Source organism: Xiphophorus maculatus, chromosome 17 (genome assembly GCF_002775205.1).
Source record: "Xiphophorus maculatus strain JP 163 A chromosome 17, X_maculatus-5.0-male, whole genome shotgun sequence".
Lineage (NCBI taxonomy): Eukaryota > Metazoa > Chordata > Actinopteri > Cyprinodontiformes > Poeciliidae > Xiphophorus > Xiphophorus maculatus.
The window spans coordinates 12,254,503-12,269,499 of record NC_036459.1 but is presented as its reverse complement, the minus strand read 5'-3'; the positions used below and the strand labels follow the sequence as shown (position 1 = coordinate 12,269,499).

At 35.7% G+C, this 14,997-nt stretch overlaps 1 protein-coding gene across 1 annotated transcript; it reads left to right on the top strand.

Moving 5' to 3' along the window:
• Positions 1 to 6,504: 6,504 nt before the first annotated feature.
• On the top strand, positions 6,505 to 9,963 carry LOC111611802 (macrophage mannose receptor 1-like). Its single transcript, XM_023349916.1, has 5 exons — positions 6,505 to 6,523; positions 6,697 to 6,752; positions 7,081 to 7,437; positions 8,329 to 8,655; positions 9,099 to 9,963. Exons 2-5 carry the CDS (start codon positions 6,719 to 6,721, stop codon positions 9,476 to 9,478), a joined length of 1,098 nt encoding a protein of 365 aa, XP_023205684.1. The 5' UTR covers positions 6,505 to 6,523; positions 6,697 to 6,718; the 3' UTR covers positions 9,479 to 9,963.
• The last annotated feature ends 5,034 nt before the right edge of the window (positions 9,964 to 14,997 follow it).

The following is a 14,997-nucleotide window of genomic DNA, read 5'->3' as shown; positions in this document are numbered from 1 at the left end:
GGTCTTACCGGAAGCCATAGTGGTAATCAATTTCCTTGCATTATTGGGGTTTTTTTTCAAATTGAAAACAAATGAATTCAAATTACTGTTGCAGTCCTACCAGTGTTTTTGGGATGTCCTTTGTTTACCTTCGGTCATCTTAGCGTCCTCATTGGAAGCTTCAGCAATGATTTGGACTGTTTTATAACATCGCTGCCTTGAATTTTCGGCTGCATGTTTGGCTTGTTGCCTTTGTTTAATTGATTGAGCCCATTTCACACTGGGAAAATGAGTGAATTTTACCTCGACTGAATGAATAAGTTGGAGATAAAAAGCTGTGCTTGTCAAATATTAAAATGGTGGTATGTTTGAAAGATTTGAACTTACAGCTTCTCCAAGGATAAGGCTTATTCACGCTAAAGTCAGATATAGATTTTTTTGATGTCTTGCCACAGTTTTCATTTGAGTAATAAAAGTAAACGTTTGAAACGATATTATAGTGGGCTTGGGGATGAATTTATTTGGTTCATGCCCTGCCTGACATGACATAGTTGAGCTTTATTTCACTATATTAAAGTAGTTGTGTTGAGTGTGTGATGATTATCAGTGCTGGCCAAACTGTCTGGCTTGTGGCTCAGGTGTAGGAGATGAAAAATCTGAAATCAATTAGACTGCTGAATTAGTTTTTCTTCTTTTATAAATGTTGCACGTTAAATGATAAATGGATTAAACATTTAAACAGAGTTCAACATCTCAAAGTTGCCCTTGATTGAGTACAAAATGCAAAAATGTTTTCAGTTGATTTCATTTATTCGGAGAAAAAAACCTTTTCAAACCAACCTGAACACAATTCATTTTAACTGTGACAGAAAATAATCTTTTGGGTAAGCTGAATTTATTTCTGCCTGCTACACTGAGACCTGATTACAGTCTGACCTGTAGAATGGCAAAATCACTTCAATTGAATACGTGTAAAAGAACACATAAAGCAATAATCTGATCCTTATTTGAATAAATTCAATACGCGATGAGTTAATTGACATCTATTAGTCTCTATAGTCATTTCTGAAGCTTTTCTGTCTGCGTCAAAATGAAAAAGAGCAATTTTTTCCATAAATGGGAAAACGGATATGGAACAGTGGTGAACCCTCCTACTAACCAGTATTACCCAGAGAGCAAATCGACTCATCCAGGAGGTCGCAGTAGGACCCAAAACAACATTTAAAGCAGGTTTGTGGTCAACAATAAGTCAGTAGACAAAAATGTCATCTAGTGTTTCAGAGTAAAAAGTACTGCTGACAAAAAATAAAACAATACAAAGGTTTGTCTCAAATTTGTTAAAACAATCTTAATGATCCCACACTTATAGGAAAATATCTTGTCCTTGTTTGCTTCTTCTGGAACTGGTCGACTTTCTGTAATTAATGCAGCCATGAATTCTGTTCTCTGCCAGCAAAAGTCTGGAGGAGAGAAATGCAGCGATAACAGGTGGGCAGAGCAACAGATAACCGAACATAATGATTTTAAATACAAGCTTAATTAGATAAAACCTGAAATAAGGCAGAAGAACAGTAATTTAAATCGGAACTCTGACAGAAGACTTGGACAATATTAAACTTGTAAAACAGTTTTAATGTTTTCAAGGCTGCATAATGACCTGGTTGATCTACCTGTTATACTGTAGTAAAGTCTTTGCACAGCGAATGCGATGCAGATCATATAAAAAAGACACAAATAAAACCTTTGGAGAACAATGGAAAATGTGGAATGGAAACAATAGTTCATAAATGGACAATAAAAATGTGGAATGTAGGTTTGGTTGATTGATGCCTATTGTGTTCTCAATAGTTATCTATTAATCCATAAAATGAGAGAACGCCCACTCGGCTCCCTTATCTAGCCCTTTCTATTTCGCATTGAGTAATTTTTTTTTTTCCTTTCATCCTCTTGCTGCCAACCGTGTTTTCTTGTTTTCCCTCATAGTTATCACACCATCGACTTCATTGTTGCCGGCTGACGCTCTCGATGCCAGCTAGATTTTCTCTGCCTAACCTCTTGCTTTTTGAGTCTTTCATCTAAATCCGCCACCTGACTTCTTCCCCCACCATCAAAATTCCTTCTCACCGATTCCTCTTAGTGAAGGCACAGGCTGCTTTTCATCTTTTGCACTTGTTGTCCCTGACACTTGTTGACTTCCATTTGAAAGGTCTCCTTAGGGAAATGTCACTGTTTCAGTAAGTGCCTTTCCATTACGCAGAAAACTCAGGAGAAATTGGGTGAGATCAAGCCTTTTAAGGAGGCGGGAGTAAATCTGCATGAAGGCATTCGCAGACCTGGGATTCACTGCAATTACTTAATCTAGCTGGCAAAATACAGCGAAACAGTCGAATAATATTCCACTGGAAAATAAAGCGTAGTCACAGAGTTAATCATACAGATTTGCTTGCTTTTATGATTTAATATTGGACTTATTTATGCATACAATTACTGTAATGCACAACTGCAAATCTATTTTTCATATTTGGTTTCTAGAGAAGCTATAGCACATAAATAAACTCTATAGTGTTCAAGGATGCAAAAAGATTTAGGTTGTAATTTGAAAACAAAATTCAGCATATAGAGCCATCCAGCCACATTTAATATTGATGATCACTTTTTGACTTGGAAAAGAGGTCAAAAGTTTAGATGTTTCCAACAACATTTTGATATTTAAAACATATTACCCAGAGTATAATAAATTCAACTTCTAAAATCTCTGATTACCCAATGAGAAAAGATATACAAAAATATCATGACAGTGCTTGTATGAGAGATACCACACTGTCATTACAGTAAAACTTTAAAAAATGAACTAAGCTAGATTGTGTAAATATTTCACAATTAAATGGTCTTTGTTTTCTTTCTTTTCTTGTTCTTTTTGAGTCTGGCATTGATAGACTTACTCTTTATAGATTATAGTTAATTTTAAAGCTTGTTTGCCACAAACAGTAAAAAATAAATAAAAATATGAACAGATACTCCAATCCTATTCCAAACAGAGAAAGTCATCCTTCCTGAATAAATATTATTCTTGTTGTTACTATCAGCCACATGTCAATCAAGTATTCCTTGCCAGTTATTTTGATCTCAAACACCAGTTTTTCTACAACCATTGTTTTTCAAAATTTACGCTCTCTGTGAAATTTTCTCTTCTGCATCTCAATATATCATACAACCTGCACAATATACCAGAGCAGACTGGTATATTGACTGGCAACATACCAGTCAATATACCAGCATTTTTACTGTTGGAGGTAAACAACTATTTTGGTAATCTTTATCTGCACACAACTAATAATGGAGTCGCAATGAAATCTCACAAACCACATTATCAGCAAGTCATATGATGAACATGCTGATATCGGCCCGGCACTTAGCCAGAGTAAAACAAGACTTTATTATAGATTGGAGCTAAATGTGTTGGGTCAGACAAAAAGGAAAAAAAAATCTGTCTGCATCAGTTTCTTCTTCAAACGGCTGTTCTCTCTTTAGGGGAAGGCAGGTGCTGGGGTTAAATTGCAGGGAGTTGAACTTAACAACTTTCCAGTGCAATAAGAGCTGTTAAGAATTAAACAGACATCTTGTAAGTTTTGAGTGTTCAAATATTACACCACACAAATATCTGCTGGTTACTGATATGCAAAAAGAAACCTTAGAAGACAGGATGAAGTGACAGACTTTTTGGCCCAGTATTTATTTTATTTATTTATTTTTTTTCAGTTATGTCTGATAGATATATTTATACAGTACTCCGTAGGTTCTCAACTTTATATTTGCAATATTATATACATATTTAACTTCACTTATTCCTGAAGCATCCTCTGAAGAAATTCTCAAAATGAACCATTTTGTAAACACAACACTTAATTTTCCAGAGATCAAGCAGAGGGCTGTTTTCAGCTGACAGTCAATGTTTCACCTTTGGGTCCCTCCTCATTTGTTCTTCAATAATTCAGATGTGTATGTGGGGTAAACAACACAGGACTTCATCATTAGGTAGCTGCAAAACATTGACTTTTAGTGCGTGTCATTGTATCTAATGCCATGCTTCCTGTGCAGCTTTGCTAAAGTGCAAATCTTGTTTTTTTATTGTTACTCAAACGTGTTCTTGAAGTCTCGGTGGGGTTTAGTCGTCAAGTACTCAACATGCACTTAAATTGCTTCCTGTTCCAGTGCCAGAAAATCTTTGCTAGCAATCAGTAGCTTGCAGCTGCCTCCTACAAACACACACGCATGCACCCTGTCAGACTCTTAAAAAACAAGCCACAGGATTGGTCAACTATCTAACAGCACTTATGTGGATAAAATGGTTTCACCTGCTGTTGAACCAAGTTGACATGCCCCTTTATCTAACACCTTTCCTCACAATTCCATCAATACCCAGGGTCACTGTGGCCTCACACCTACACAAACGCAGTTTGGCAGCAGACCACGGCGTCTGAATCTGGACTGAAGCATTTCTTAAACATAATGCACACTTGAAGAGAACAGGAAATCACACACAACAACAACAATCTGCTGTGGCCACATACAAATTCAATTACTTGAGTATAATTTTGAGCTATAGTGCCTTGCAGGAATAATGCTGGAATGCTTTCATGCTCTATCATTAGCTATAATCAGGTGTCTGCCCTGGAAGGAAAATCATCCTTGTAAGCACCTTTTTTATATCAGTGTGAAACTGTATGGGAGTCAATTTCACCCCATGAAAAACAGTGGAACTGAAATATCTGCCAAAGACTGTAAAGTGCTGAGTCACTGCAACTCAACTTTTAACTTTTTTTTTGTATAGTTTTATTATTAGTTCAGAAAACCTCATCCTTTCTGAAATTATAACAACTGCACGTAATACAAATCAAGTCAGACAAGTTGTTCAACGTACTGCTTTTTGTTATCTTCCCCACAGCTTCAAATTGAAATCTTCCTAAGTATCACACTGCCTATTAGTTATCAGCTTCTCACTAAGGCAATGCAGTCATTTTGTAGCTAAATTAAAGCTGCAGTAGGAACAATTGTTGCATTTTTTTCAAGTGCAACAGAAGAAAAAATGTTAAGTGCCCAGAAATTTTGAGAGGTTTGATTTCACTGGGGGTTTATTTATTTTTTCTGTTCTTTGAATAACATGACATTAAAGATATATAGAAATATTTTCCTTGTTAAGGACAATATGTCACTGTAACAATAAAGATCTTTCCTTGTTACAGTAGTTTTGCATGTTTCATAGTCTATAGCAGGGGCCTTCAAAGCTGTTCTCAGAAAGAATCATATACAACCCCATCCCACGGCTCCATGCATACTTCTGCTTTTTTTTGTGGCATGTGATGAACAAATGAACCTTTTATGTAGAGGAACCTCAAGATAACTATAAAATGTTGAGTGTTAGAGGGATTTGCATTAACAAAGATCTGATTTGAAATTCAAAATTGATGATGCATGTAGGGGGCTAGCAACATCAAACGCCTGACTTCGCTGCAAGATTTGACATTTATTTTAAAACAACATTTTTTCTTAAAGCTACATATTGTTTTGGAAAATTCAAAATAGTTAATCATATTAGGAAAATGGTTGACTATTTTGACTTTAAAATCCCTCAGTGAGAGCCACTTCTTTACCAAAACAAAAGTTTAGATCATTTTGCATTTAATCTTCTCATAAACAGGGCTATTCATCCATATCTGGAATATGAGCCTGATGGTACCAATTCAGGTCCTGAAGTTTGAATAGCAAACAGCTTTCACTACATGCTGGCTCTGGTGAAACATTACCTACATTATTGCACCAGAGTGATAAATTGAATATCGGTTTTCTACATAAGCCTAATACAAAAACAAGAAAGGTGTTTAAAATGTTATCAAAAGCCAAAATTGACATTGTGTTAAAACTGACAGTCGGTTTTTGTTTCCGCCTAATATTTGTGTTTCTATTACGATTTTCTATTATATTTATTTAACTTGCAAGTTAATTTATTGATGATGACTCTTGACAAAGTCAATTTCTGTTTTTAAAACCTTTCATGAGATCTAATCCAGTATTTGTTTATGTCATGAAAGCGAACGCATGTTCCAGGAAATGCAGTTAGGGTAGACAAAAAAAAACTCTTTTGTTAAGATTGAACAAAGTTAAAGTGGGAAAGCTAAGATCAACCTGTTAGTTTACAATCAATTCTCTAAAAACTGCAATGCCATCATCTTCCAAAACAAACCAGTTTTTGACTAAAACCTGCTTTACAGATTTAATCATTTGTTAATAAATTGCTGAAATACTTCAATTGGTTCATAAGCTGAAGAGAGAGAATAAAAACGTCATGAGTGAGTCACTTCCTCAGTAAGATACGGTCTCCATTTTGGTCTGATTTGACTATGACTTGGCTGCACTTTACCATCTTGTTATTCATTAATTTCATGACATCTTTGTTTTGAATGTGTAAACTCTGTTTCGAGCACTTCGAATATTAAACTAATCCACACGAAGTGGAAAGCGCATTTTGCACCGGATGCATCAGCAGGTAAGACCTGAACTTATTCTTACTTACTGCTAAATAATTTATATCAGTGTCTGATATTCTAGGCTGTTATATGCTCTTATATCCAGCATGTAGATGATTTAAACATCATTTACTGTATTTATTTTAAAAAGTTTTTCTTTTCACCTTCCTCTCTAGTTTTTTTTTTTTTTCAGAAGAATTGTTAAGCTGCAGACAATGGTGAAAGTTTTGTTCCTCGTGCTGTGTTCAGGTAAGCATTGTTTTATTTGTCTTGCTTTAAATCATCTGTAGGCGTATTTGCACAAACATTTTAACTTACAGGATTAGGGTATTTAAAATGCTAGCATTGTTTTTTGTATTTTTTGTTGTTGTTGCTGGATTAATTATAAATTTTGCCAGCAGTAAATTTAATTGCTTTCCCTTTAAGAACCTACTAACAGTGCACAAACCAACGAGTAGGCGAATTTTCAACTTTGTAATCTACTACAGCATAAGAAATGTAGAATATACATTACATTTCATCTTATAGAAGCTCCTGTAAACAAACTTAATTATAGCATATTATTGTCTTTTTGCAGGAATTTTGCAGTTTTCATTCGCTGCAAACCGTCTGCGATACTTTAATTATACAGAAAATGAAGGTAGCTGGACTGCTGCAAAACAACAATGTGTTGAAAACGGGGGATCATTACTGAGTCTTTTTGATGAAGAGGATGAGATGATGATGGTTAATTTCACTAGCTCAGAAGCTTTGTTTTGGCTTGGCCTGAAGAAGAAGGATAATAATACTCTCTTTTGGTCAAATGGAGAAGCCGTCCAGTTTAACAACTCAACAGTAAACATTACAAATGTAGATCAACTCTGTGAAGCTTTTGAAAACGGTTCATGGATGGGTTTTAATTGTTCTGAAAAAAAGGCTTTCATGTGTGAAAATGGTAAGTATAAGCCTACATTTTCTTTTATTCTGAAAATAAAAAGAATTTAATTAATATTAAATATTAAGTAATAATATTAAAGTTAAAGGAAGATAAGTGTTGAGGGATAATGCATAGTAATAATTAGTGCTTAAGTGGGAAAAAAATGCAGGTACTCCCCTTAATGTGATAAAATGATATTACAGAAACAGGAGTCATATTTTAATCATATTGATCAATACATAATTACCTTTAAATAAAAATAAATACCTTTAATAAAAAATTTAAAAAACAAGCTGGTTCTAAGTCAGATCCACTTGAGCCACATCAATCATCATGACATTATCATGGACATGAAAAGTAACACAAAAAAAGCTCCTTAAAACCAAAGAAGTGATACGTTCATTTTACACTTATGATTTCAATAAACCTATTACTGTTCATTTCCTGTTATAAAATATATTTACCAGTATTACGGCTATCACTTAACAAGCCAATGTCACTTAAGCAATATTATATAACAAAATAAAAATATTTGTAAGTAGTGAGGATGGATAACCAGAGTTGCTTCTTCCAAGGGAAAAACTTGTCCTCTTCAAAAAACTTGTCCTTATGTTGCATATGATGAAGACTTGCATAACACCAGTATAAGCTCCAGTACACACTGAAAGCTGGAAAAGATGTACTGATATGCAAATTAGTAAAATTTTAAAGTACCAATGCTGCACTTAAAAGCACTAGTTTGCAAAGCAGATTTGTATTTTGGTGAAACACAATAACACTAAGTTAATATTTATCTTCTTATAGATTGAACAGCTCAGTTTTATTCAATCAAGTTTATCATTTTGAAGTGTAAATTTACACACCTGCTCACTTGAATCTGATTTCTTCCTTATTTTTTTTCTTTTCCAGGTGGAAATTTTACCCTTGTGCACGATGTTGAGAAAAACTGGTGCCAGGCAATGCAACACTGCAGAACACATTTCACTGATTTAGCGAGTATCATGAATGAACAGCAAAATGACGACCTGCGGCGAAAAAGTCAAGGAAAAAACGTTTGGATTGGGCTTCAGCATGATTACTATGAAAGGGCAGACAACAGTTGTTCAACATACGGTTCAAAGTTCAAAGTGAATCAGAGGAGTTCTGGACAATGTGTCTGTTTAATTAACGAGGAAATAAACCTTATTTGGAATCAAATAAAGTGTGATAATAGCAATCCAGTCATTTGTTATAAAGGTTAGCTGTAAATTTAATACATTTACTGGCAAATATTGTTTGGCTTTATTGAGAGAATGTAGAAATGTTGTCATGCATAATTAGAAAAATTATGCACATTTTGATGAGATCATCTTAGACGTTAATAAGCTAAGCAGTAAAGTTTCAAGGGAATATCAGTGCTGTTATTGAGAAATAGTGTGACATAAATTTACCTTCTAGGCTCAATTCAGATCCAATAAATGAAAATTTAACATGTCATCATTTGGACTTTTAATCAAATGCACTAATAACCAATCCCAAATGCTAAAATTGCACCATCCTTTTTTCAGACATTGTCTGCACAATTTATGGGTGAGCTAAAGATTAGCATGCAGCGAAGGGTTAAAAGAATTGTGTTGATGCTCTAGGTGAGCCTTTCACTTTCTGTAAGTCTTAGTTGTGTTTTTTGTCTTAATTTTCAGGCCGTGTGAGAATCAAAGTAATCAAGGAGCCCAAAACTTGGGAGGACGCGCTGGATTACTGTAAAACCAGACATTCACGCCTTCTATGGATTGAGGATGAGGAGGACCAGGAAGCTGTCGAACAGTGGCTGAATGTCACTTACGCTGGTGCTTCGAAGCGTTTGTGGATCGGTCTGAGGCAGAGTTCTGTCTTTGGGTTCTGGATTTGGAGTGACCGAATTGTGAACTATAAAAACTGGGAGAATGGAAAACAGCCTGAGATGCCTTTGTCCAATCATTGTGGTGTGATCGATGCTAAAACCTACAAATGGAGTGATGAAAGTTGTAAGCATAATCTACCTTTCCTTTGTGAGGAGGATATAATATACATGAAGACCTAAAATTACAGCTTCATTCATACGTTGGGCATCAATCAGCAGCAGAAAGTCTAATGATGTCATATTAACCTATCTGTCTATTTCTCTTTCTGTGTCATTGGTGGGTTTGGTTCTGTGCTTAGGTGTTTTTTATTATGTCATGTAATCAGTGTCTGAATTTTGATCTAGAAATCCATATATTTAAGTCTCTAATGTATTTCCAAAAGCAATATTTAACCTGAATCAGTTCAGTATGTGAAATGTTTTGCCTTTTTTTTCTGTTGTTGCCATCTTTGACAGGAGAAGCTTCCAGGTCTGTCTGCTAGTATTTGTGCAAGAGATTTTGTGTTGCCTTTTTGCTTGTTTTCCAAATCAAATATTTCAAGTGATTAAAATTTAGATCATTATTTTTTAAACTGACAGTTTGTCGATTTTTTTTAAAACTTATGCACTATATGTTTCACATGCTCACAAATGTTGTATTTGCTTAATAAACACCAGAATGCTTCCTTTTTTTACTGCTTTGACTCAGTTTTCAAGACAGAATCAATCAAATTCACAAGAATCATTTTCAGATTTTTGTGAATTTGCCTCAATACACTTCCAGTCTTGATGCACCCATGGTGACTTATGTTTCTCACCAACAATTGTTGATGCTTTTTCCACACCAACAATCTATTGGAAGCACTTTACCGTCATTTAATTATGCTGTCAATAATTAGTCCTCTTTATATTGAGTAATTTTATGTTGTATGGCACAAATTAACTTCATTAAAACATTTCCAGTTTATGTCAAACTATATGGAATACAATTCAGGCCAATAATTGGATAAAATCCAATTATTTATCAATATTTTATGCAGTACCATTTGGTTATTTGGTTTGGTTTGCTTTTTGTGGCACCAACACATCTGGGCTCCAGGGGAGGTCACAAGAATGCTATATGCGACATGTAAACAGCAGTAGCATCGGATAGTAGAGGTGTGGACTCGAGTCTTATTAAGTTTAGGAGTCAAATAACTCACTTTGACATTAATTTTTTGGTCATTGTCAAATAAAAATAATTTGTAAAAGCAATAAAAAGGGTAAGAGATTAATGCTCTGTCTGCAACATGGAGACAAACTCAGCTGTTATTTCCAATCTCTTACAAAATTAAAATAGGAAAAACAGACATAGACTTTCTAAAAGCTTAGTTGCTATGAAGTTTATTCATGACAAATTCTTGAACACATTTTTACCAATCGGGGACGAATCAGAGCGCACAACCAAGAAATACATCCGACTAGGAGATCCACAGAAAGGGAGCATAAGAGCAGCAGATGGAGGGCGGAGGGAAGTGAGAAGAGCAGCAAAGCCTGTCAAACTATTAATGTCATGTTGTGAGCCCGAGGCTCCCGGTGACACCGGAGATGAGTGGACGTGTTTAGCATAGCGCGTCACATGCGTGCACGGCCATAAACACCTGCCAGAGAACTCTGCAGCCACTAGCCATTTTGTGGCATTCTCTAATCACCGGTCTGAACTCTCCCTATTAAATACTCACAGATTCAGTGAAGCCTTTATTATCTGCAGTGGCTCCCAGAGATATTGTTCTGCAGTGTCAAAGGTGGCGGTCAGTTTGACTTTTGACATTGTTGCCCGTGTACAATAATAGCTTTCATGTGTTTACTGAAGTTTTGTTCAGTAAAAGTATTACTCAGAAAACCAACCTGTTTATAAGAGTGCTGGTCCCATATTTGGTTACCCATTGACACTGCATTAAAGTGATGAAAGTTTGCTGAAATATTGCCAAACTATGGTCTTCAGGATTAGTTTTTTTAATCCAGCACAATCTACAAGTGCTCAGCTGGATTAAGACCTAATAAATTTGGGGGCTAAACTAATACCATAAACTCATCACTCAACTTCTAAGATCCTCTTTGAACCAATTTTGTTTTGTGGATAGTGTAAAAGTAATCTTCAAGTGAATGACAAGACTCACCATTTCCCAGAAGAACACTTTTCAATCTCACACTGTCTTCACTGGTTTGCATTTTGGTACCATCTGTCTCCTCTGTAAGCTCCATGCCCAGTACTCGGCAAACCTTGGTGCATTATGTATTTGAAAACTCTTCTCCCAGAAGCACCAAGTAGCTTCTTCAACAATCTGAGCAACAGCAGCTCATCTGTTAGATCAGGCAGCACAGGCCGGCTGCCCTCCGACATGTTTCAATAAATCTATCTCTGGTTTACTACCATTCCTTCTTCGGACTGCTTTTGATACATACAGGCCACTCTAAAACTGAAAGACTTGAGGATGTTCATATATATATGTTTTATTTTCATTGCAAGTCTATTAATTTCTGTACAAAATTAATGTGGATGCAATCTTGTCTTGTTAAAGGCATGAAAATGAATCCAGATCTATAACCCATAAGTCTTATTTCTCACTTGATCACTTATCTTTTTCAGAACATTCAACCCGGCATGGAAAAGATGCTATTTTTGTTAGTTTATCCAGCTAAAAACATCGATATGCATTTATGTGTAAAGAAAAATTGTTAAAGTAGTTACACACCAGTTAACATTCACATTCACACAACAGTTAACAGTTTGGGAAAGTATTTCAAAAACTTAAACAATGCTGGCTTAACATCAAAATGAGGAGTTTGTGAAAGCAAGTTAATCTTATTCTAATTTTCATAAAATGTCATTAAAAAAATTAAGTTTGATAGTGTGATTTTTTAGAGTCATGCAAACACAGAAAGACTTCTGTGACAATAAAAATCCTAAAACACCCCTTGAGAATAATTAATAAAATGCTCTATAAGGTAGTACAGGGAAGTATTCACTTCACCTGTCGGTAGATATAATGGCATGACGGATTAGTGCATTTAGTGGATTCTAAAAGTTTATTAGTTTTTAGTGACTCATCTGTTCTGGATACTTGCCTGGGTGGTGCAGTCTTGTGTAATTAGTATTCCAGTCTGAAACCTAACAACCTCTCATAAGGTTCCTGTTGCTAATGGCTGATTTCACTATATCTGCATCATTTTAGACACGTCCGCTGCAAAGATCACTAATTTAGAGTGGAAATGGCCCATCAGACCCACCTAAGGGTCACGGAAGTTGAGTTGGTGCTTAGATATACTTGTGGCTCTTTCTTTGCTGATATGTAGGGCGTGTGTGTGTGTGTGTGTGTGTGCGTGTGCGTGTGTGTGTGTGTGTGTGTGTGTGTGTGTGTGTGTAGATCTTAAAAAAATCTCTGCTTCCTCCACAATCCTTTGGCCCAGTCGTTATTCCTTGTTTCCTGTCTTCATTTTTGTGTTTTTGTTGAGTACCTTTATTCAATTGAGGAAATAGTTGTTGTTTTTTTTCCTCACACCACTTTATCTTACAAAAATCTTTATTTATCCAAAGTTATCCAACAAATCTATGTACATTAACACAAATCACCTGAAGAGAATGTTTTACAAGCAACAAATGTGTGTTTATCAGATGTATTAACTTCAGACTTTGCTGAAACCTTTTCAACACACTCTCTGGCTGATATGAGAACCACAAAAAAAATGCAACTTAGTTCAGAAATATAAAATAAAACGGATGTAATATTAGCTGAGTTTTAGCGACAAAAGCAATGCCTTAATGTCTCTTCAGTGTAGTAAGTTTTGGAAGTATTTATTGAGGCAGCATTCTATGAGACTTAACCTCACATTTGACTCTTCAGTATATTAAAAAGTCTACAATCAATTCATGTCATTGCAAAAAAAGAAAAAAAGCCCACATCAGTGGGCCCACAGTGAAACTCAAGATTTCACTGTTCTTGAGTTGTTATGATCTGGCAAAAGGGGCCACTGCCTAAGGCAATTGCTTTTGTACATTTTTAGCATTTTCTTACAAGAACACACTGAAAAAAAGTAGCATAAACTGCAAAGGGAACAATAAGTTAAAACACAAATCAGGTTCTCATTTCAAACATGCCACACAGGAACTACAAGCTTTAAACTCCCCAAATCGTTTAAAAAACCCAAAGAAATATTCATATTATTACATGTTTAATTATAGAATAATTTGGGAATACTCTTTGTTTGAGGTAATCTCAAAAACTGGAAAAAAAAAACCTTTTCTTTTTGGTAATTAAAGATGCCTCACGTTGCATCAAATGAATGCATGCGTTCAAGAATTTTGTTTAAAAGTTCTGAACATGGTTTTCAATCTGTTGGTAAGATTTAGGTGATCTGACTGATGGCACCACATCACAAAGGTCCTCTGTAGCATCCGAGGGCCAACATTTATGGACACACAATTTAAAAGCACGATAGCTACTCAGACTGAGCAACAAGAGGCTCAGTTGTTCAGAGGAAATTATGTATGGTACACACAGTTAGACAGAAATCTGTTATGTGGACTTAAGAGCCCTTCACGTTCTACCCCCTGCAATGCCCCTGGTTGCTGATCCTATACAGAGCGCACTGCAAGTTTTTTACATGCCACCTGAATGGCCTCACGTTTTGCTTCCCAATCCTTACTCCAGTATTCTTCAAGTAGTTCACCATATTGTTCCCTCTACCTTTCACTGGCTTCCTGAATGCACACCCTTCAAAGCAGCAGAGCAGTGAATTGTAATGATGATAATGATCTGCTTGGAGACTTCAGAAATCAGCAGTAGATTGGCCTTACAGTAGCTTTGCTACAGTAGCTTCTGTCAAACTTGGTTGTTTCCTTTAGTTAGGCTTCTGAGGGGTCAGAGATTTCCATCTGGATGGTTGTTTTTTTAAGTTCTTGATTTGGTGGAGGTCTTAGACAAAAGATTTCAAACTGCAGCAGATAATATACAAAAAATATATAACATCACTATGTAGTTGTGATTAAATGTTTGGAAACAGGTACAGTATTGTTTTGGAAGAGCCAAGCATCTGTCCTTTGTCTTTAACGGGTCTGTTGGATGAATTTTCCCTACTTTACACTTGATGTGGACTTTACTGACTGAAAAGCTAAAATGTCAGATATGGGGGCATCACAATGAGAAGAAAAACTTTATCAAACCTAACAGATGTTTCTGAAAATATTTTACAAAAACGTTGAATCTCCTTGTTTTAATATTTTGCAACCTTGCTGCAGATGAAAGTTTTGTTCTTCACTTGAGGCATAAATGGCAGTACGGGGACTTTTCTCCTGGCAGAGGAATTTTGTGTGGGCTTGAAAAAACGTTGGTGGTGGCATTGATTTCTTACACATCTCCAGTGCCTTTGTCCATAATAATCAGAATTCCTAATGCGGCATTTTTAACATTTAAAACCAGATTCATCCATTTTCTTTCTAGATTTCTAACTCATTCTACCATCTTTCCATTCACAATTTTTCCACAGACATTTCTTCTTTAACGAGACACTGCACACATCAGCAAATCCTATTAACATTCACAAACTCCACTTCCCTCTTTGACCTGACCCGGGTGCCAAACTCAGAGACCTTTGGGAGAAGAACTGTAGACATACTGATTGTGTTTCTTTGGCCTTTCGACACCTTCAGTCCTAATAATCATCTACAGTACATACTTAAT